The 25,145-nt window shown below is 42.2% G+C and overlaps 1 protein-coding gene across 1 annotated transcript in view; it reads left to right on the forward strand.

Moving 5' to 3' along the window:
- fgfrl1a (fibroblast growth factor receptor like 1a) overlaps nt 1-25,145 on the forward strand; it is a 94,406-nt gene that overhangs the window by 57,040 nt on the left and 12,221 nt on the right. Inside the window, exon 4 of the mRNA XM_083980688.1 lies at nt 21,007-21,084. Coding sequence (XP_083836814.1) covers nt 21,007-21,084 — 78 coding nt within the window. The remainder of the gene's footprint in view (nt 1-21,006; nt 21,085-25,145) is intronic.

A 25,145-nucleotide genomic window follows, 5' to 3' on the forward strand; every position in this document is an offset into this window, starting at 1 on the left:
TTCCTTCCTTCCTTCCTTCCTTCCTTCCTTCCTTCCTTCCTTCCTTCCTTCCTTCCCTTCTTCCTTTCTTCTTCTTCCTTCCTTGAACAAATCTGTTCTCTCCCTCCATCTTTCTTTCCTCCCCCTTTCCCTTCCTTCTTTCCACAATCCTTTTTGCCTCCCTCCTTTCCTTCCTTCCTTCCTTCCTTCCTTCCTTCCTTCCTTCCTTCCTTCCTTCCTTCCTTCCTTCCTTCTATCCCTTCGTCCTTCCTGCCTTTCTTCCTTGACCCAGGAGGACAACAGGAGGGTTAAAATGACTAAATATATCCGACTAGGTGTGCCTTAAACATACAATGCACCATCTGAATCCTATCAGAGCAGATCTCTTAACCACACTTTTTAGATTGTAATCCCTTTAAAACAAATTAATCACCTCCAACAGGATTTGTACCTTTCCCCCAAAAAAACACTTTTCTACTACTACTACTACTACTACTCTGCAAGAAAAGAAAAGTTTTTATTCATAATAATACTAATTTGTCATCTCCTGAGTTCTCGTGCCTCTCAGGTTGGCAGCCGCTCGCTGCTCTATAATTTTTTTTTAAACACCTCCCAGACAGCGAGCACGGACCTGCGTCAAGCACTCATTGGAGAGTGAGTCACTTTTTATGTGGAGAGTTAACGAAGACAATGGCAGAAGGAAAAAAAAATATGCAAAGAAGTACCTTGATTATTACATCTGGCACACCTGGCTCATACTGTCAGCACGAAATGTTTTAAGAACAAACACAGGGTTATGATCATAATTCTTTTTTGTCATTTTAGTGAATTCTCTTTTATTATAAGGACCTTGGTGAAATATTTCTTTGGCTAGTTGTTGCCATCTGTGGCCATAAAGGTGTTGATTCATGTGAGCTTAATGTCTGACGAAGACCCATTAAACACATTTAAATAGTTTAGTACCTTTGTTTCAGGGTAAAATTCACCTTTGAAATCATGTCTGTTTAGTTCATTGAGAGCTACATTCATTCCTTTAGTGGCAGTACCCTGAGACAAACACACAGAGTTTCCACTGCTGTGATCTCAGAGCCCCCCTGTGAGCAGCGGACATGAAGTAATTCACTAATTCCCCCTGAATCATTTCTGTCCTTGACTCAATCGCCTCCATCACGTAAATCTTCCAGGTGGACGCCGGTAAAGACTTCTGGCCGCGCTCCTTTTCGTTTGCCAGATTCCTGCGTGAGGTCCACGTCGGCTCCGTTTTAGGCAAATCTCAGTCTGTGTTGCGTGCTTGACCCCTGCCGCTCTGTCGATGAAGTGTGAACAGTGATGTAAAACAGCGACGCGAATAAGCGCATGTGCAACGGTTAATGCACTTTCACTCACAGGCGCACACATATGGAGAAGGCAGGCGGAGGGGAGGGGGGGCAAAGGAAAGAAAGAGAAGGAAGGCAAGGTGGCGACGCTGCTTTTATTCTAAGGCTTAAAACAACAAAATTAACTTATCCAGATCCAGATTTGTATTAAGCCACACATAGAAAACCAAAAACTCGATCCCTAACTGTATGTTTTCAGAACTCATAAACCCCATCTCTGTATGACATTTATGAGCAAGTGTGGAACCACTTGTGCCTCGTGCCTGTATGTTATTTCATCGCTCTGTTGATATTTTACGCTCTGACACAGTCCATGTTCGGCGTTGGAGGAGCCCGAGGTTCTTCGTGTATTTTCTCGCTGTTGGGTTTTCTCAACATTTTTCATGTCATAACCAAACCCAGACCTTGTAGTTAACTTAAACCTGACCGCCAAGGGTAAATGGCTCGTGCCTGGCCGCAGCATCTGCAAATATACCAGAGCCGAATCTACAAGAAACTCTGCTGGGAAATGGATCTGTATTTATTAACACCACATAAAAATGTGGCATGTTAATCACATATTGTGTATTTGGATAAAATCAGATTGAGATCCAATGAGGTAGGATTTGTGCTTTGTCAGCTGGAAGCAGCATATTTCAACTCTCCCTTCCTTCCCCTTCACTGCTACAAGATTCACCAAAATACTTCAGAATCACTATATAATGTGTTATTTTATTGATCCCCAGTGGAAAAATCTCCTTTTCCTTTGGAAGACAGGGGCCAGGATCAGCAGCAGGGAAGTAGATAGGGATTTAGTTTCTTACCCAAAGGAGAAATCAACCCTAAAACACTTGGACACAGATTCACATTGCTAAAACAAACTGCTATCAGTGATGTACTGTACCGTACGTTGATTGGTTTTGTAATGTTTCATCTTTCCTGTGGGAAACCAGATGTATAACAGCAGCATGCAGTCACAGTGGGGTTTACCTGCGAAAACTCAAAGGAAATCAAAGACACAGTTCAGTTTTTTGGGGGTTTTTTTTTAGGTTTGAGTCTCTCAGAATCCAAAAGATATGTGAAAGGAACTATGTAAGTCTGGTCACTTTTCCGCTGTTTTGCTAATCCTCCTCCCGGCCATGTGCAATTTGTTTACAACGAAGCAGGCGATAAATCAATCAATAGAGCGGTAGGTGTCCTTATGTATCATATATGATGTTAGGACGTGCATATTTGTGTAGTTTAATCTGTCATAAACAAGAGATTACGGGTTACAGGGCGCGTTTGTGTCGCAGTGTGTGAGTGTGGAGAGAGCTGGGACACCGGCAGGCTGCAGCCTCGATCTTGCAAAGTTGTTTTTCAGCCAAGAGATGCAATAAGTGGTACGCAAGTGGAGGGCAGAGAGCCTCCATTCTCCCTCATAACTGGTTCAGCTATTTATTAAACCATCAGAACTACTCCAAAGCTGTTTAACTAAGGTTAAGCTATAGCAGAGTTAAGTTATGAATCCTGCATAGTTCCCCTGTAAATTACTTTTTTGCCATACAAGCTGCATGAAATAATGGAGAGTTAAATGTGCTGCTTTATTTCTCTTACACTTGTGGATGAGAGTTTCAACTGGAGCTGGGGATTTTTTTTATATAAACAACATACAGCATACAGAAAAACATAGAACAAACAGTTGGTGACTTACACATTCATACAGGCGTTATACTGATGGAGATACAAGTAAGTTCATACAGTAATGGCTCATTGTCTCTTGTGGTTACAAACATAATCCATTTTTCCCAGTATTGCAAATACTTATCCATCCCTAGACTTATAGCAAAAAGGTCTGGAGCGGAGAAATTCAATGTGAAATCATTTAGAAAAGGAGAGGAAAAAGAAAGAGAGCGGTACAGAGAAGTACAGCTGTACAATGGCTCTATAGAGGCGGCCGTGCTGAGGGGTCTGGAACTATTTTCAGCCTTTAGAGGTGTAGCGTTTACTTCCTGGAGCAGGATTTTATTGCTGAGCAGTTTTAGCCAAAAAAACTCTGCTCCCTGGCTTAAATTAATTACCTGGAAGAGTTCGCTTATTGAGGATTTTGTCAAGAGGAACTGGGAACTTTGGAGGCTTTTCTGTTCTTAATGGCATTTTTTTATCTGTTATTCAACACCCACATTCAAGACTACTGCCTGACCTTCATCGCAAGCCATGTACTCTCAAGAAAGAACTTTATAATTTCATTTTTGGAGGAAAAGTAGTGAAACACAAGTGCACCAGATGTTTTGAGTTGTGATCATTCTAGTGTATTCTACTCCTGCCAATAAAAAAAAAATGGCTCTTTTAACTCCAGTGACACTGTGTGGGCAGCATGTGGCTTCCTGATTGATCACACAAATAGGCACTTGCTGTCATAATCATAAAACACACAGAAAACAATCTGCAGATGTGCGAGCGACATTCAAGCTGATGAACACAAAGATAAACACATAAGCTGATTTTTTTTTTTACCCACAGTGCAATGCAGGAAGCCCAAGGCAGGAGGAAGTCATAAATGATTTCCAGCAACACGGTGCTGAATGAGTCTGTGTGGAGTTAAAGGGATAGTTCAACATTTTTGGCAAATTGGCCCATTGCTTTAATCCCTATAGTCATAGCAGTAGGTTCGTTACCTTTAATTGTCGGTGCAAGCTATTTTTAGAACGGCGGAGAAGAGCCGCGAGCTGCTCAGAGCTACGCTACGGAGGCTCATGGGATTTCTTGGTTTCCACTCATCAAACTCATCAAATACACAATCCAACAACTCCAACACGCTCTGGTCGACAAGTTGTGACCTGCACATTCACCACGCTATGAGATAATAACACAACGTTACCAGACAGAGTTGTTTTAGAGGAAAATACAGAGACTGCTTGATGAAAAACTGTCCCTGAAGGCAACATGCATCAGTGGTTTCGCATGAATTTACCTCTAAAACAACTCTGTCTGGTAACGTTCTGTTATTATCTCATAGCGTGGTGAATGTGCAGGTCACAACTTGTCCACCAGAGCGTTGTGGAGTTGTTGGATTGTGTATTTGATGAGTTTGATGAGGGAAACCAAGAAATCCCATTAGCCTCCGTAGCGTAGCTCTGAGCAGCTCACGGCTCTGCTCCGCCGTTCTAAAAAACAGCTTGCACCGACAAATAAAGGTAACGAACCTACTGCTATGACTATAGGGATTATAGCAATGGGCCACTTTGCCAAAAATGTTGAACTATCCCTTCAAAGATCGTAGCGAGGGTAATTGATGGTATCTGGTGAGTCTAACAGCCGCAGGTGGAGGAACAACAACAGACAGGAAGATGCTGTGTGATGGTGGTCCAGACATATGCTGGAGATGGAGAGCAGCAAACAGCAGGTTGCAGGTGTCTTTAGAAGTGAGCAGGAGCGTTATAGTCCAGGGGCTTTTGTCTGTTTGACATCATCAGGGAAGTTTTGTGGAACGAGACTCTTTGTCGTACACACTGCAAATGTGCGTCATCAGGCTTTTGTAGCACACGTGGACAAGCACCGCTTCAAAGGAAGCTGCTGTAAGAGCTGGAGAGAATTTGTGGTGAGCACAATGTCAGTGGTTTGATGGATCAGTGAAGCAACTGGCAAACAGCCCCAGTCTCTCTCTCTCTCTCTCTCTCTCTCTCTCTCTCTCTCTCTCTCCCTTGAAAATCTGAGTTGTGTTTTTTTTGTTTGTTTGTTTTTTAAAGGTGAGTTTTCTTGTATTTTCAGTTTTAAAATGTCTCCTGGTTTGTTCATGGACTCGCTGAGTGACTGACAGCTGGACAGACAAACTCAGACGTGCTGTTGTTGCCTGGTTGAGAGATACAGTCAAGGCTAAAGTCAGTTTAAGAGGCCTGACACATACCAGACACACACAAATACACACACACACACACTGAAGGTTAACCCAAGAGTGGAAAACAGCACCTCTGCCTCCTCAAAGTATGACGCTACATTATTTTCTCCTCTGTATGTGTGTGTGTGTGTGTGTGAACAGAGTGGAAACAGCAGGTTGCTTTTTTCATGATCATACAGTCATCCTCCTCCCTCATACCGTACACACACACATACACACACACACACACACATACATACACACACACACACACAGGTGGCTGTAATTAGTGTGTTGAGCCCATTCATGGCACAAGATCAAACTGCAGTCCGCTGGGCTTCAGGAAATACAGAGCCCTGCTTAGAGTTAGACACACACACACTGATCCGCACATTCGTACGTACTGTAGATGCATGCACCTTCACTCTTTATTTGTCTTGTTCTCTCTAACGTGAAGCTGCCATCATACAAAAGGTTTCTCTCCCCCCCTGAAACTGTTTTTTGTTTAGTCTGCGAGCGAAACAGAGCTTTTGACTTCTCTGTAGAAACTTACAGACTCAGTGTTTACTTCTGCAGACAGGAGAAGGTGGAGAGCAAGGGGATTAGGAGTTAGATAAGCCTGAAAAAGTTCAACATCTCCATTCAACCTTATGATCACACACTCACACACACATATACGGCGCAGTTGGTTTTTTTGCTGCAGCAGTAAGCTGAACCGTTCACAGCCGGACCAGCTGGGCACAAGGTTATAAAAGCAATAATACTGCTGCTGGAAGAAAAAGCTCTTCGTGATGATGAGGCGCGTCTCACCGTGCGCTGTGCTTCTAACATGCAGCACTACAGCACTGTAACATGACTGGAATTATTGAATGACAAATATGAGCCATTTTATAATGAAACCACGAGTGTTTTTTTTACCATCGGGTGGAGAAAAAGAAAAGGTTGAGCAGCGCACAGTGAACCGTTTAATTTGGCAGTTTTTTTGACAGTCAAGGTCTCGGTCAGGTTTTCAGTCTGGCAAAGACGTTGATGGTTGAAACATTGCCTCACTAAACACTTTGGTGTTTACAGTGTTCGCTGTGAAAACTGCTTTTTCTATAGTATCCTGCTTTCTTCCACTGGCTCTCAGCTGTAGTTGGCTTCACCTCCTCACCAGTAAAAACTGACACTTGGGTTTTTGTTGGAGCTGAAAAGCAGAGCACCACATACTTTATTCATCCAGTAACAGTCAGTTTTACCTGTTGTGCCATCCTTCATTTAAAGTCCTCGGGCCCAGTTAGTCTTTGTAAGTAATCTATTAGTTTAGACTTGAGGCGAGACACCCCAGGCAAAAACACTGTTTTTTCATGCACTGATCAATTATGAGATTTTTGGCTATTTTTCTGACCTAACATGTATTCTTTCAGAAAAGTCAAATGAAATGGTAGAAAGTCCACATTAAGGTGTTTTTATTTTACTTCATTTTGTCTCTTTTGTTGGTAGATTTCTCCTAAGTTCGCCAAACGTTAACATGCTACTGTGACTTACTGTGCTGTACCTGTTGTCTGACCCATGTCATGTCAGGTATCACTGTAAAGCTCTCTCTCCTGAACAACGATGTAGGCTCCAAAAATTGCCATCTCCTCCATATGCACAACCAATCGTAAAAGTATGATTTACATTAACAATCTATGGAATTTTTCGGTACAAGTCTTTAAAGGCCGTTTTCCCAAAATGAGTTTTTCCTCATACTCCGGGTGCGAAATCTCCACTTCAGCAGCACTTACAGACACCAAACCTTCCAGTTTTATTCCTGTCTATATTCTGAAGGTTGTTACAGAGGGGATTGTTGATATGTCATTCACAGCCTGATTTATACAACATTTTACTCCTAAAAACATGGCGAAATTGGATTTTTTAGGGCTGGTGACAGTATTTTCTCATTAACAGAGTGATAAAAAGAAATATCCCAAATCCCCTCTGTAAAAACTTCTGACTCTAATATGTCAACAAAATAAAACAAGAATTTTGAAAGGGGCTTTATCCATTTTTCAGATTTTGGTTCTGAAAATGTATGCAAATTAGCGCATATTTCATCAGATATTGCCTCATTTACATATTCAAACATAAAATTAGACAAAACTTGTAATACAAAAAATATTTGTCTTAATGTAAGTGATAAACTTGGGAAGTTTCATGGTGATATCTGTTATTTAAAATGTTTTCCCCTATTCACCTGTAGTGTCTTCCCTTAAATAGATATAATTTGTCAGCTGTAGATGTTGAGGAACTGGTTCTATAGGAGCCTCCATTCACTCCTGTCAGTGAGCCAAAACAATTCAGACTCTTTTTGGACCCAAGATGTTGTCCAGCCTCTGGTACGACGTCTTCTTTAGGTCTCAGAACAGACTGTGCTCTGTCTCACCCACAGTTTGTTTCACAGTCAGAATTATGGGTAACCTAATTCAGTCATGAGTTAAACATGGCACATTTCGCTCCATTAAATTAAAAAAAAAAAAAAAGTTAGTTTAAAGAGTGATACGAATCGATGATGAAAGCCTTTTTGGATTCAGTGACTATGGAAAAACTGAACCTGTTTTTCTCGAGTTCCAAGACTTGTCGTCTTGTCAATTGCACCACTGATCAAACTTGTCAGCTAGAGTTACAGGTCCCACTTTAGAAACTGTTAAAATGCACACATGGACGCCTGCGCCCACTTTCAGCACTTCTAAAACACAGGCATTGGCGTCTTGGGTTTGCGAATTGGCTTTTAAAAGGACATTCCTATGGCTTGATGGTAATTGTGACACTAACACAAAGGTCATATTATGATTAATATTGAAACTCAGAAAAGATAAATTACCTCTTTTATCAATTAATTGTTTGTCCATGAAAAACTTGAGTTGAAAAAAAAAAGGCTGATCATAAATTCTCAGAGATAATTCAATATGCTCAGAAAGATTTCTCAACAGTCCAACACTCAAAGATACTAAATTTACAGTGATTGTAAAACAGATGTTCTTTAAATCTTCACATCTGCAACTAGAATATCTTGATCTTAATACATGATTCAAACTGTCATTTATTGATAATTCTTCCAGCTTTTCTGGTCAGTGCTGCTAAGGTGAAGAAGTGGTTCATGATTCAGCCAAATGAATCTGCACACACAGATGGACAGAGTACTCGACCCCAGTACTTGAGTAAGAGTACAAATACTACTGGACAAAATTTACTCCGTTACAAGTCGACATGTTACTCGAGTAAGAGTAAAAAAGTACTTGCTTTTAAAGGTACTTAAGTATCCAAAAGTACAGGCTTTTAAATTTACTTTAAGTAAAAATAAGAGTAAGAGTAAATTTCTTATTTTTCACATCAATGAATTACTATATTTTTTTCTAAATGGATTTAAGGAGCTTTTAACTCTTGTTTCTGAGAATTAACTCTTTGAAACCACCTGCACTGATGTGCTGCTTTTAGGGGTTAGGGTTTCCTTCTTTGACAAACACAGCTTGTGTCCAATAGGATTTTAGGGAAAAAAAAGAAGAAAAAAGAGCAGACCTGAAAGCAACGAGTACTTTTCAGCCTTTCTAGAAATTAACTTGAGTAAAAGTAAAAATACTTGTCTGGGAAATGTATTCAAGTAAGAGTAATAAGTACCAAAGAAATCTAATACTCAAGTAAAGTACAATCCTCTGGATATGAACTTAAGTACTCAAGTAAATTTACTCCGTCACTGTCTGCACAACCTCTTTTAATATCATAGACACACGTGTGCGTCTCTGAGTGTTTGTGTGTTTCTGTGTGTGTGTTTGATTCGCTCACATGTGTTTGTACCAAACAGGTCAGAAAGCTGGAAGCAATTCTCCCTGAACGTTGACGTGTGTTCATCATATTCCAGAGCGAGCCCGAGAGCTCGGAGCGCCACAACTTGTAATCACATTTGTAAATAGCATCGTAAAGTTGCACTCGTAAAAAGATTTGTTGTTGTCTTGGTCTGGTCCAAGGGGGCAAAGGAGAGGAGGGGGGAGGTGAATACTTGGAGCAGAGAACGCTGTCAGGTGTTGCTGTGTGTGTGTGCATGTGTGTGTGTGTGTGTGTCATGACGAGCGGTAATGAGATCAGATGTTCCAGAGACGTTTCGGAGACAAAGATGTTTTCCTTAGGAGGATTTTTTAAACTTAGAAAGAAATCGGTTCTGTCGGATTCAGTGATTTAATGAATGTTGGAAAAAGCCGTCAGCTCAAACGCACGTCACCGTCTGTGATCATTGGCTACTAAATACTCCAAGCTACACACACACTCACACACACACACACACACACACACACACACACACACACACACACACACACACACACACACACACACACACACAAATGTTGTACAGTATTAATCTGTCATGTAAGCCAGCATTGTCGCTCAGAGCAGCAGTTAACTGCAGTGTCCGACTGTCTGTTCCGAGGTTACAGTCAATAAATCTCTCTCTGCTCTGTCGCCTTTTTCTCTCCAGCTCTGTCTTTTCATCTCTCCCTCCCCTCAACCCCCCAACCCCCCCCCACTCCCTCTCCGCCGCCTCTTGACCTCCTCTAAAAAGTCAGTCAGATCCCGTCTTGTTCCCTCTCTTTCTCCGTCGCAGCTCCTTTCACTGTCTCTCTCTCATGCTGTTAATTGAGGACTGTGTAGCAGCACAAGTTATAATGATTTCCATAAGGCTACACAGCCTCTCCACAGGCGAGAGCGTAAATCACTGTGACGTTTGTGTGAGTGTGTGAGTGTGTGAGTGTGTGTGTGTGTGAGAGAGAGAGAGTGAGAGTAAAAGGACAATCCTATTGCCTGGTGAGTTAAAGGGGCTCCAGCATAAAGATCACAGAAAAGTAGGATGCAGAGAATATTAAATGACAGTGGACACTGATGATATTTTCATTAAAGCCCCAGTGTGTAACTTATTTGGCTTTTTATTAGCAAAAATCAAATATTGCTTTCACTATTCGAATCAAACCCGCATACAAATGAAAGCTTTCCCGTACCAGAATGAGTTGTTACAAGTCATTACAAATACAAGGGGGGTTGCACCGAACCGAGGCGGCCATGTTGCATCACCATTTTTACGTTCAGTGGCAGCGTGACCGTAGGTAACCACGGAAACTCACCGGAAAACGGTCACCACTGTGTAGTGTGAGGAAGGACGGAGGCACTGGTGTTGCATTCAGGTGCAGTCAGGCAGACGGCCGTCGGCAAACCAACCGGATGTCATTTTACTCGACGAGAGAAAGACGGTAAAACGTGGGTCAGGTAAACAATACCACATCACCATGACAACATATTGTCACGCCTGTATTGTTTAGCCTCGTGCTGGCGGACCACTTGTTTACTGTCTGACGTCTGCCCGATTTCACGTGAATGCAACATCAAGAATACGTTCCGATATGCAACCGCACCGCTAGATGGGGGGAATTCCTACATACTGGGGCTTTAATGGTTCATCTTTTTTTCATTTCTACCATCATCAGACAGTGCTAAGGTCAACAAAGAACAAAGACATCAACATGTTTGTTTTTCCATCCATATTTTTACCAAAAAGTCAAAAACCTGTCGAGAAAGTTTGATCGCAAATTCCCCAAAAACACATTTATATCCTCTCACTGTGTTTTTGTCCAGTCACAACAGTCCCACAGATGCTGAATTTACAGTGATATGAAACAGGGAGAAGCAGCAAATCCTCATATTTGTACATTTGTATCTGAAACCAGCACATTTTTGGCAGTTTTGCTTGAAAAATGATCACATTCGTTGCCAATTAACTTTCAGGCAGATCAGTCAATTAATCACCCAACCGTTCCAGCCTTAAATTACATTACTGTAGCACACAAGTTCATTCCCGACCTTGGAAAGTAGTTTAAAAAATTGTTCTCTGAGCTTTTAGTTGTATCACATCAGTTTGGATCTGGATCTGTTGACTGAGCTCAGCACAGTTGTTATGATTTCATCAACAAAGCCTCTAAGTCTTCCCACCTTAAGGTCGTAAAGATCCTCAGAGACACAACTGAACATGAACATGCTGCAGATACTTTGTCACTGTAAAAACCTTTTGTTCGTGTTTTCATTTGTTCTTGTAACAAATTCTCACATTCACGTCCATGTCTGTTTGTACGGTACATGTATGTGATCAGCGGTCTGGCTTGTTCCCAGGTAAACAGTCAAACAGTAATCGTCCATAGAGGATTACATGAGCTGCTAATTACATCTGACAGAAGGTTTCCATAACATCTAGTATTATATCAGTGTCATATTTAGGATATGAAGCAACAGCATGTGAATCTAATCATTCATTACAATCACACTGCGTGCAATGTTGCAAGATCTCCCAACTAAATGTCACAACTGTGACTGAGCAGAAAAGTATGTTTGGAACGTGGGGTCGAAAATACAGGACGACTGTGGAGTAATACTTTATACGAGAGGGAGAGAGAGAGAGAGAGAGAGAGAGAGAGAGAGAGAGAGAGAGAGAGAGAGAGAAAGAGGAATTTTGGATGTCTCTCTCTTTACCCCTCTGTCCTTGGTTTGGCTGTTTTCATAGTATCGTTGACATTAGAGAGTGATAATGACAGTGTGTGCTTTGGTAGGGGGTCGGCGCACTGACAGACGAACCAACTACTGAAGGACGAACTGTGTTGTTAGAGTACACGGCGATCTGAGCAGGACTGTCCCAAAGAACATGGTTTTAGACTTCATCTGTCTGATACATGGACTCAGCATGTACAGCACAGTATCGTGTTGAACTATCATCGCACCTACCAGAAACCACTGCAACTAAAACTGAACTGAGGATCTATACAACATCACAGCTAAAGTAAACTGGCAACCTTCAAGCTGTAATGTGGCAACAACAACAAGCTGAGTAACCATTGTCTTCAATGGAGATAAGATAGAGCCAAGAGGAATTCACTTTTTTCCAAAACAGTTCTTCTTTGGATAAAGTGTCGCCACTGTTATTTACACCTATAACACAACTGCAGATTAACTGTTTAGTGGCATAGATGGGTGAAAAAGTGAAAGGATAAAATCCTACCTGTTAACTGTTACGCCAACAAGGATGAAAGTTCATTTCAGCCGACTCTATTCCCTGGAGAAACTAATGATATGATCGAAAGCTTGATGACTGATATAATTGAAAGCTACAGCTGCTAAATGGAGCGAGTTGTGAGGCTGTTTTCTCTAATTATGTTTCCAAAGTGAAGAATGAACTTTGAGTCACAGGGAAAGAGTGACTTTTACTGTGCAATAACCTCCTTAAATTATGCATCATTTAGTTTATCAACTTAACATTAGGAGACAAATTGCAGTCCATTTCAAGTCTGAAGTTTATTTAAGGTCATTTCTGATCATTTACTTAGCGTGCAGTTTGGTTAAACCACAACTTTAGTAAAAAAAAAAAAACTGCAATCCACACAATATTTAGCGCAAGTGAAGGAAAAAATAAACCCTCCTGGGAGCTGGGTTTAATAGAACAATGGCTCTTCTTCCAGAGTTATGTGAAACTGGTTCATTGCGGTAGCTCCTGTCTGAACTGTGAAGTAAAACATCAGGTCTGGATGAAGTGTGAGGCAAGCCTGCGCCCGTGTAATGCCTGAATGTGTCCCGTGGTCATTTTTAGAGGACTAACAGTGGTTTACTGGGTTTGTCAGACACACAAACTCCCATCAGGGCTGCTGGTTTTGGCCCCGATGCTGCAACAAGCAGCGGTCAGCAGGAGCTGACACAGAGACATCTCTCCCTCGCTCACACATCAGCCTTAACACACACAGAGGTTCTGTCCACATATCCAGTGTCTCTATATTAAAACCTGGAAGGACACGACCCTTTAGGAAAACACTGGCCCCATGGACACGCTCACACACACAAACACACACTCACACACACTGGACTGTTCAGACTCATATTTCTGAGCGTGCTCATGTCCAATCGCTGCCTTTTCTCTACTGACCTGAAAGTAAATACAAGAAGGGGTTACACAAATACACACACACACACACACACACACTCACATAGGGGTACCCAGCCAGTGAATGTGTGAAATGTAGTGCACTGTTGAACCGTTTCCCCCTGTAGAGTAAAAAAAAGAGAGAGAGGAATGAAAAGAAACAAAGAGGTTGAAAGCAAAAGTGTGAGGAGAGAGAGAGAGAGAGAGAGAGAGAGAGAGAGAGAGAGAGAGAGAGAGAGAGAGAGAGAGAGAGAGAGAGAGAGAGAGAGAGAGAGAGAGAGAGAGAGCAAACTTAAAGGGATAGGTCAACATTTTGGCAAATGCGCCCATTGTCACGATCACTATAGTCACAGGACTACGTTAATTACCTTTACCTCGGTGCATGTTGTTTTGTGGGAGAGGCGCAGAGACGCGGCACTCGTAACCTTCGGTTTTCCCAAAATACACACTCCAACAACTCCAAAACACTCTCGGGGAGAAGTTGTGACCTGTACATTGGCCACGCTATGAAATAATAATGCATAATCATGTAACATTACAACACATGAAGCAAATGCTCAGAACAACTTGCATTTTTGAAATCACTCCGCCCAGCAGCCGTGTCTGCTTCAATGTAGTTCTGGCTGCGCATTTACCTCGAAAACAACTCGTAATGTCATAATGTTACATTATTATTTCATAGCGTGGTGAATATGCAGGTCACAACTTCTCCATAAGAGAGTTTTGGAGTTGTTGGATTGTGTATTTAGGGTAAACCGAAAGTTGCGTGTGCCGCGTCTCTGCGCCTCTCTCACAAAACAACATGCACCGACAAGTTAACGTACTCCTATGGATTAGGGCGATTTGCCAAAAATGTTGAACTATCCCTTTAAAAAAAACAGAAGTAAAGATTTAAGATGGTGTATAACACTTTATGGATTTTTAAAATGTGAGCAAAACATGAAACAGGTTTGTATTGTGATCACAAGGTTACCAAAGACTATCAGGGGAGAGTTGTTGTCTTCCTAACACAGGGCTTGCACGGTCATATAAAAAACTGGGACAATAACAAAGACAAAGAGAGAAATATAATGCAAAAAAAACCTCACAAAACTTGAGTGAGTTTGTACCAGATCCTTTTCCAGTTTTCATGACACTGAACCTTTATGATCAAATAACTTTTTTCTGTTCTTACTTGTTTTACTGTTCTGGAGCTTTCAGCACTGATACACAGACTGACACAGGATTTGGCAATGCAACAACATTTTTTTCACCCACTGAAGATTTTTCTATACTATTAATTCTGTTGAGTTATCTCTTAAATATTTTAGGCCGTTGTAGACACGACTCCTTTATGGAAACAGTGGTCCCATACATCAATATAAAAGAAAGGTTACTGGAGTAGCTAAAACAGCCTGGTTTCTTTATGCATAAGCAGTTTCTCAATTGATTTTCCAGAGACTATATTAAACCACAATACATACAGTATGAATATTACACTGTGTGTGAGATTAAAATAACCATGACGGAAGATTTTATCCACATGGCCCTTCTGTAGACCGAAGAACGACCAGATTACTACCATTAGTGTGTCAACCAGAATTACAGCCGACATTTCCTTCGCTTGATACATTTTTCATGTAGAGATAGATGACGATGTTATGTGAATCACCACGAGCTGAAGAAGCTGATCGGTTGATAGACTTGTAGTTCTTGAGACCGGTCTTGGTCTTTTTTCTGGTCTCAGTCTTGTCTCGGTCTCGTGTCTCTCGGTCTCGCAATGTCTCGGACTGGCAGAACGGTCTCGAAGGGATTTGTAGCCCACAATATCCAGGCAGGCATGCTTTTTTTTTTTTTTTTGAATATCATTATTTATGCGCCCCCTTCAAGTGGTACCAAAAATGCATTTTGTGACACAGACGTGTTGGCACTCGTCCTCTCGCGTTCTACAACTCATGCGGAATAGCAAAATATGGTGTAACTGGTTCTCGTTCTCGGTCTTAAAGCAGAAGCAAGTGATATATTTGTGTTAATATAAGTCTTAAATAGTTATATCTTCCGACAGCAATCACTTACATAGAGTGTTTGGACTGAAACACGGGTCTGTCAGTCCCTCTGCTCTGCTCTGAGCCGAGGAGAAAACTTTTCTCGTATCCTACAGTTTTTATCCAATGAGGAGAGAGAACGGCATGCAGGGCTGTGTGTGCAGCCAAGGGACGCCGTGAATGTGGCGACGTAGGGACGAGGACTGTTATGGTGCGTTCAAGGCAGCCCGTAACTCGTGTTTTTCCGACCTGTGAAGTCGTACCAGTTCGATCTGGTACGAGTTCACGGGTCAGAAGTTACGAGTGGCCGTTATAGTGACTTTCACAGGTAAAACAGGTCGGAAAAACACGAGTGGGTTGCCTGGAACGCTACAAAGTCGTAAGTTGTGACGTGAAGCTGTAATTTACGGTTTCAAAAGCCTGCCTGGAACGCAGCATTAGCCAAAACGACCGGATCGCTTACTTCTGCTTTAAGCTCAACTGGTCTTAGTCTTGACTTGGCCTGTCTTGGTCTTGTCTTGGTCTTGTCTTGGTCTTGTCTTGGTCTTGTCTTGGTCTTGATACTCTCTGGTCTTGGTAGTGTCTTGGTCTCGGTTCAGGCGGTCTTCTTGACTACAAGTCTATCGGTCGATAGCAAATGTGTATAAATCTATGTGAAACCATCACATGTGTCATATCGCAGTTTCATACCACTGTGATATGACTCGTGTGGGTGTTAATCTTTGTGTAGTTATCTGAATTTGCTATATATACTATATATAATATGTGTGTTTGGCTGTGTTTGTGTCTGTGCCTGTGTGTGTGCGTGTGTGTTTGTGTGTCTGTGTGTGCACTGTAGGTACGAGCCAAAGTATCTGGCCGAACATTAGAAGGTGGAACAGGATCAGAAGAAAACATTTTATTTATTGAAAGCAGCTGAAGCCGGGAGGGAATGTGTGTTTTTTTTTTCTACTTTTTCTACTCTGTGTGTTCAACTTGAAACAAATAACGAAACAATAAGTCCACCACCACCACCACCCCGCAACCCTGCAACTCGTATAACAGCTGAAGAAAGGTGTAAAACTAACTCTGCTGGCAGACTCTGCTGTTCTCCGAGGCCTGGACGTCGAACACGCTGACAGAAATGTGATTTGTGGGTTTCACACTAAAAAACTCTCTGCCACGGTTTGAAAAGGTGTCACATCCCAAACATAGAAGTCTATATACGCAGGGGAACACGTTTTTCAGCAGGAGTCGTCGTGAGTGACAAAGTGGAGTATGGTGTTAATAACGCCGTAGTGAGTCAGACCACACACGCTCTGCTTCCTCCCTCTGCTCTCTGAACATCTTTGGATGAAAGCTTCCTCTTCGGACCACAAGTGAAGTGATAATGGAGAAGACAGCTGGCCGGTCTGAACGACATTGTGTGTTTATAGTCGGACATTAACTCTGCAGTGACATCAATAGCCCGGTGTAGAAATTTTGCGCTTATCTTTTGAAACACAGAGGGTCCTGTTTTGGTTATTTTAGGAGGCCCCCTCTTTAACAGCTGTGTCTAAATATTATAGATCTCACTACTTCAGTGTCCCACATAGAAAAACTCCCTCCTGTCAGCGCGGACGTTTGACTTTGGGAGCATTTAGAGTAAAGTGCATAAAGTTTATGGAGACATTAATTCCCTTTATTGACGCCTTTGAAAAAATCTTTTGAAAACCAACTCCGTTTCCATGCTGCTTGCTTCGGTGAAGGCCGACGGCTCTGCTGACTTCAACTGTTGTCAGAAGTAGAACATCACACTCAATGGCTAGAACTGTGTTTATTCACAGAAGACAGAAATCATCTTTGTCAGCGATACAACTGCACTGAAAAATGTAGTTTGTTGACTTTACTTAAAAAAACACTTAGGAAACCAATTGCCTCAAAATGACCAAGTAAAGTAGATAATCAGTTCTAAGTTATTTAAGTTGAAAAGAACTGTGTTTAGACATCCCATGTCTAACTAACATGGTTAGCGTTGGCTAAATTGAAGACATATGAAGTTAACCTGCCAACTTTCACAAACAGGTGTTGACACAACAAAAATATGTCATGAGACTGGCTAAGTTTACTGAATAAATAGCCAGTTAAATTTAACATTTTGCTGCAACTTACCTTCATATAACTTGTGGGAAGCATCAACTCATGTGCACTCACCAAATGCTGCAGAGTGAAACTCGTTTTCTTTCACCATCTTTCTCTGAGGATGGTTCATCCTCACTCGTACTTTTCAGTAAAGGTTACTTTAATGGGCTCTTTGCACAGCTCCACTACTTCCTGAACTTAATGCTGCTCCTTTGTTTCCTGTCTTACATTATTGGACAAACTGATTAATCCAGGTGTGTCTGGATTGGATGAATACAACTGGAATGAAGGCAGAAGAATTAGGAACAAAGAGAAAGAGACTTGAAGAGAAGGCACAGTTACTATATAGAATTTAACAATTAACAAAAACAGATCAGATTGTAGCTCATAGCACTATTGTAGGACATAAAGGCATCAGGATGAGAGGTGTAGGCTACTCTTACTGTAGGTGAGAACATGTGTCTCTCACGCCAAGTCTTCAAATCCTCTGATGGCTCCAGATGTGTGCAGTTAATGTTGTTGATTCTGCCACATTTGTCTCTCCATCAGCATCACAACATTCAGCTGTTGTACGTACGGTATGTTTTGAGTTTGGGAACTACTCGGATACTCTGGATGTATGGCTGCATTGTACTGTATGGACAGTGGAAGCGGTCCAACCCCCCCCCCCCCCAGCCCCCTTCTGAGACAGGGTCTGCAGGAGGTCTGCCAAGTAAGGTTTACAGGCTCGCACCCGGCCTGGGGGAGGGTTCGCTGTAGCTGTTAAGAGTGCTAAACCATGCCCCCCCCTTACCCACCCCTTTCAGATCAGACCCCCATGCCGCTCGGCTTCAAACGCGATGCCCTTTCTCAGAACACGCTGTGCATGTGGCGGGAGGGGAGGGATGACGACGGGGGAGTCAAGAAGGAGGAGAGAGAGAGAGAGAGAGAGAGAGAGAGTTTGACGGGAATACCAGCACCTCAAGTTACCGTTTAGTTAAATAACGCCAGAACACACGCACCCACCCACACATGCACGGACGGACACACCCACGCAGGAATTCATATCACACACACACACACACACACACACACACACGGCGGGCCTGCACCACGCGGCTTGCCTGCTATTAATACCAGCCCCGAGGATGCAGGTCATGCCTCGTATTTTCATTTCAAATGCGCCTTTTATTCCATCATCCAAATAGTGATGCTTTAAAGACGTTTGGCGCTGCATTAAACAGCCTGAACCCTCTTAAAAATCCACACACACACACACACACACACACACACACACACACACACACACACCGTATATGCACCAACATGCATGATAAACATATCCATTTACTATTACATGCACTTTTTTTTCTGCATGTGCTCCGAGGCTGTTTAGTCCATTTTCATTCTTTTTATAACCACCATCAGGTTCTGGTTGGAAGTTTCAGGTTCAAGCCAAGTTAACCGCACACCCCCCATGTATTTTGACAGACCTGATGTCGCACTGTATCAGCCCCCCCCCCCAACCCCTCCACTTCCCTGTTAAAAGGCCCCTCGGATCCATTGGCTCCATCTTGAAGTGGTTCCTCGCATGAAGGTTCAGACAGATGTTTGTATCTTTTTGGAAACCAACGGGGGGAAGACATGCTGACTTAAAAGAAAGTGATACACCAGCATGAGAGTAAAAGCAAATATGATACTGTAGTGCATCGCCCCAGACACATGTATATAAAGTTGTTTCAAGAATATTTTCTACATCCCTGAGACGTCGTTTGGAGGAAATCAAAATGAATCCTCTTTCTAGATGTTAAGAAAATGTATTTCTCGTCGGCTCATTGGGTCAGAAATAAATAATTTTAGGGTTAAGGCTGGAGGAATGATAGGGCCGTAATAGCATTAATTTTATGTCTTTCATCGCCAGTGATTTGCAGCATCGCCACCTCCCTGGCACGGTCGCACTAATTGGCAGACATGCTGTATCACATTATTTGTCATTTGATTTTCTGGTTCGATAAGAAACGCGATGCTGGTCCATTGCTGAGAAGTCTGAAATGCGCGGCGGGGGTGCGGGGAGGGCAGAGCACTGGCAGCAGAGCGAGTTTGAAAGCCAGAGGTCTCAGAGTGTGGCGCGGTAATTGTTCTGTCGTATTTGTCACTATCGGGCTTCGTGCTCAAGATGCTGCAGGATGTAACAGATCAGTGTCACATTTTAGACCAGATTTTACCTTCCACCTGTCGCCCTATCATCAACCTGCTTTTGTTTTTTTTCAGCTCACTGAACCACCTTTGCTCTTTGCTTTTTACTCGTTGCCATAAAAAAGAACAGTGTATTTCAGGTCTAACTATTAAAATGTTTCAAAGTGATAACTCACCACTGGCATCTGACTCATGGAAACTCCATGGGAAAGCAGCTACATCATAAAACACTTCTGTCAGACTCTGATAGAAAACAGTCAAATCCATCCTCCATTCTTTCTTCTTCTTACCCCATCCATGGCTGAGGCTTCTTCTCTTCCTTTAGTTCACAGTTTGTCCATCCATCATCCATACTACTTTATCTTAAAGGGTCACGGGGGGCGAGCCAGTCACAGCTGGCACTGGACGAGGGCAAGTTACACCGTGGACAGGTCGCCAGTCTATCACAGGGCTGACATATACATGTAGAGGCAAACATCCATTCATACTCACATTCAGGAAACTTCTAGACCAGGGGTGTCAAACTTGTTTCAGTTCAGGGGCCACAAACAGCTCAATTTGACCTCAAGTGGACCAGACCAGTAAAATAATAGCATGATAACCTATAAATAAAAAGAACTTGGAATGTTTCCCTTTGTTTTAGTATTAAAAGGATAGTTTAACATTTTGGCAAATTGGTCCATCGCCATAATCCCTATAGTCGTAGCAGTAGGTTCGTTACCTTTCATTGTCGGTGCAAGCTATTTTTAGAACGGCGGAGCAGAGCCGCGAGCAGCTCAGAGCTACGCTACGGAGGGTCATGGGATTTCTTGGTTTCCCTCATCAAACTCATCAAATACACAATCCAACAACTCCAAAACGCTTTCGTGGACAAGTTGTGACCTGCACATTCACCACGCTATGAGATAATAACAGAACGTTACCAGACAGAGTTGTTTTAGAGGTAAATTCATGCAAAACTGCTGTTGTGCGTTGCCTTCAGGGACAGTTTTTCATCAAGCAGTCTCTGAATTTGCCTCTAAAACAACTCTGTCTGGTAACGTTCTGTTATTATCTCATAGCGTGGTGAATGTGCAGCTCACAACTTGTCCACGAAAGCGTTTTGGAGTTGTTGGATTGTGTATTTGATGAGTTTGATGAGGGAAACAAAGAAATCCCATGAGCCTCTGTAGCGTAGCTCTGAGCAGCTCGCGGCTCTGCTCTGCCGTTCTAAAAATAGCTTGCACCGACAATTAAAGGTAAAGAACCTACTGCTATGACTGATGATTATGGCAATGGGCCAATTTGCCAAAATGTTGAACTTTACCTTTAATAGAAAATGTGTGCAATTTTAACAATATTACTCGATGTAATTTTCACATGTGGCAAATTCATCCTGTCGGGCCAATTTGTTTGTGAACACAATTCATGTACAGTATAATATCAAAACAACGCAGCACTGACAACTACGGGATCAAGAGAATATCTTTGTCTGATAATTGGAATATATTATTCTTGATCAGCTGTTTAGAAATTGTGAATTCAACTAACATTTTGTCTTTCCCTTTTGATCGCCAGATGACTCCAGCTCAAGAGGTGGAGCAGCGGCGGCCAATGGCGACTCTGAACATGCCCCCGAGTTGGCCGGGAAACTGGGTGAGCGCTCCAAACAATCTCTGATCTCCTCCTGAATATAGACAGATGCAGCTTTGGAAAAGGGAGGGAAGCCTTTAGATAGCTGAGGGTGTGTTTAAAATTTGAAAAATATACTATAGTAGCATATCGTACAATAAACACCTAGCGAACTGTGAGAGGGCAGAAGGTGAGGGTATATGCCCCACACACACACTCACACAGGAATACACTCAGGCACACACACACCAGGGTGGTTGTTTGTGTAGATAATTAGCTCTGACAGAGCAGAGAGCAGTCTATTTGTGTGAGGTGTGATTTGTTGGGACCCCTCTGGTGTCCCTGGACCCCTATCATGTAACTTAAACCTTTCTTTGCTTGCTGTTATCCTTTAATCCAACTCCCTTTCCTCTCCCCCCTTTTTTAACACACATTCTTTCTCTCTTTATCTGTTTGCCTCACAGTGCTCTCTCTCTCTCTCACATGCACACACAGAAACAGACACACACTCACACTGATTTGGCTCAGTGTGTCGATACCAGCTTTAAGCCCTGCATGAAAATTGCAGCCCCAATATTTTCCGTGCATTCAGAAAGTGTTAAGATCCTGTCACTTTCCTCACAAACAAGTGAAAACAAGACTGTTTCCAAATGTATTAAAATGAGAACTTGAAATATCAGATGCAGTGGTGGACAGTAACGGGGTAAATTTACTTACTGTACTTAATATCCAGAGGATTTGTACTTTCCTTGAGTATTAGATTTCTTTGGTACTTATTACTCTTACTTGAATACATTTCCAAGACAAATATTTTTACTACTAGTTAATTTCTAGAAAGGCTGAAAAGTACTCGTTACTTTCAGGTCTGCTCTTTTTTTCTTTTCTTTTTTCTAAAATCCTATTGGACACAAGCTGTTTGTCAAAGAAGGAAACCCTAACCCCTAAAAGCAGCACATCAGTGCAGATGGTTTCAAAGAGTTAATTCTCAGAAACAAGAGTTAAAAGCTCCTTAAATTCATTTAGAAAAAAATATAGTCATTCATTGATGTGAAAAATAAGAAATTTACTCTTACTCTTACTTAAAGTAGATTTAAAAAAACATGTAGGCTACTTTTGGATACTTAAGTACCTTTAGAAGCAAGTACTTTTTTACTCTTACTCGAGTAACATGTTGACTGAGCTACTTTTACTTGTAACGGAGTAAATTTTGACCAGTAATATTTGTACTCTGTCCATCTCTGTCCATCTGCAGACACTGATATTTAGCTCAGCTACCTTTGGCAAATCAGAGGTGTTTCCTGCTCTGTTTCCTGCATTCATGCTACGTATGAAGGTAATGCTAACTGGCCTCCATACACAGACATGATGAGAGTAATATCAACTTTATCATTTAATGCTCAGCAAATATCCTTATCAGGCTCTGTAATCCCGAGCAAAATGAGATAAATGTAACTCTTATTCAAACGTTAACACCCACACAAGTCTCTTTTATCTAAATGTTGAGCCAGAGTTACATCACTTAGCAAGAATCTCATTATCTCTGCGTCTAAAATCGAATATTAGAAATGCGAAGGCTCCCTCCCTCCCTCCCTCCCCCTGTCTCTCTCTCTCTTTCTCTCTCCCTCCTTCAGTTCACACTCTGTCTCTCTCTGGCTCAGTGTCTGATCAAAGGCGCTCTGTCAGAGGGTCAGTAGTATTTTTACACTGTGAAGTGTGGCGTTGAAGTGGCCCCTGAGACCCAGAACAAGCCTGCCCTTTTGCCCGTTCTTAACTCTCTCACCCACTCCCCTCTTCCCTCTCTCCCTCTATCGTCTCACTTTGTCCTCATGTTTCTTCCCTTCCACCTCCTCTCTCTCTCTCTCTCTCTCTCCCTGTGCCCTCTCCTTTACCTTTTACTTTCTTTTATTGTTTCAGCTCAGTCTCTTTCTCTTTGTTCTCCACTTTTTCTCCACTTTTATTCATCTGTTTTTAGCAATCTGTCAGTCTTCTGTATGTTTTAACCTTAATGTGAACTTCGCTCTTTTTCCCTCCCTCTCTCCATCTGTTTTCTCCTGCACTTTCTGTTTAATTTGGTTCAGCTCAGACGCTGTAAATCAGTTCATTTCAATTGCACCTTGCTGTATTTTCTTCAAACTCAGGTCTCATCTTTATCCAACTTCACTTTAGATCAGCTGCACTTTGCTTTGGCTCCTTTTTCTCGTCTTATCAGTTCATTTTTAGTAGAAACAAGTGCAGCTGAATACGTCAGACATCACCAGAACATTAAAGTATTAATCATTGTCTTCTCCTCCTCCTCCTCCTCCTCCTCTCTGCTTCCCTCACACTCTGTTAGTTGCAGTGACTCAGTGTGGTGACAGTTCAGCTGTAGTCCGGTAGCTTTTTCTCAGACTCGTGTGTGTGTGTGTGTGTGTGTGGGGGGGGGGGGGGGAGGTGAGACTTAAAAGCCTTTCGGGTATGTTTTTTTTGTCATCCTGCCCACGCAGCTCGGGGTCGGACAGACAGCAACAGAGCTATATTCTGCTGAGTAATGCCGCCGTAGTGTAGTGAGGTATCCAGATTTGAGCGCGCAAAAAAAACCCGTCACATAACTCTCCCCCCGATTTGTTTACCCAGAGCTAGAATAATAACTGTGTCCAAAGAAAGAGACGCAACTGCAGTAGTTTCAGGGTGATTTATCGCCCCGGTTGATGGCTATCTGCTGCGGCTAGAACATGAGGGCTGTAAAATCAAGCGCTCCTGTGAATGATTTCCTCTCCTCCCTCCCTGCTGGATAGTTTTTTTTCTTTCTTTTTTTTCCTCTTTGATGTGTTTTCACTGGTCGTTGATTGTTGAGGTTTTTTTTTCTTTTTCCCTTTATATAGAGGGATATGTGTGTATATGAATATCATTTCATGTGTTTGTAAGGAGGAATATGTATCTTTGAATGGCTAGACAGGGTTAAGTCATGCATCTGGCTGGAAGGATGTGGTTGTTTGGGTTGGTGCATGACGTTAACTGGCCATTTTATGTTTTGAAAGAAAGGATTTGCATGGGTGAAAAGGATGTGTTGGCATGGGGCCAGTCAGTGCCTGGCTTTTCACGGGCTTGTGCGCAAATACGAATTCAGGAGGACCGGATGTTTACAGCGATGTTACATAGCTGTCTAACAGGTTTGTGGGTTGTACAGTGAGCTCTCTCTCTCTCTCTCTCATGGAGGAATGATTTTTAGTTAAAGGGATAGTTCAACATTTTGGCAAATTGGCCCATTGCCATAATCCCTATAGCCATAGCAGTAGGTTCTTTACCTTTAATTGTCAGTGCAAGCTATTTTTAGAACGGTGGAGCAGAGCCGTGAGCTGCTCAGAGCTACACTATGGAGGCTAATGGGATTTCTTGGTTTCCCTCATCAAACTCATCAAATACACAATCCAACAACTCCAAAACGCTCTGGTGGACAAGTTGTGACCTGCACATTCACCACGCTATGAGATAATAACACAACGTTACCACACAGAGTTGTTTTAGAGGTAAATGCAGAGGCTGCTTGCTGAAAAACTGTCCCTGAAGGCAACGCGCATCAGCGGTTTTGCATGAATTTCCCTCTAAAACAACTCTGTCTGGTAACGTTCTGTTATTATCTCATAGCATGGTGAATGTGCAGGTCACAACTTGTCCACCAGAGCGTTTTGGAGTTGTTGGATTGTGTATTTGATGAGTTTGATGAGGGAAACCAAGAAATCCCATGAGCCTCCGTAGCGTAGCTCTGAGCAGCTCACGGCTCTGCTCCGCCGTTCTAAGAATAGCTTGCACCGACAATTAAAGGTAACGAACCTACTGCTATGACCAATTTGCCAAAATGTTGAACTATCCCTTTAAATATGCGGCAAGAGGTGCTGGATCAGTGGAAAAATCACAGATCTGGTGTGTGTCTTGTTTGTGTGAATGCATGCTTTTGTGTCAGTCAGTGTGCGTGAGTGCGTTCTCAGTCATGTGAGTAACTCTTTTGTGTCAGAGAGAAAAGGAAGTGATTAAACATTTTTTTCTTAAACAAAACAATTATGGTTTATTACAGCAAATTAGGTTGTATATACCAAGAGGCACGCTGC

This window comes from Trachurus trachurus, assembly GCF_905171665.1.
Source record: "Trachurus trachurus genome assembly, chromosome: 10".
Classification (NCBI taxonomy): domain Eukaryota; kingdom Metazoa; phylum Chordata; class Actinopteri; order Carangiformes; family Carangidae; genus Trachurus; species Trachurus trachurus.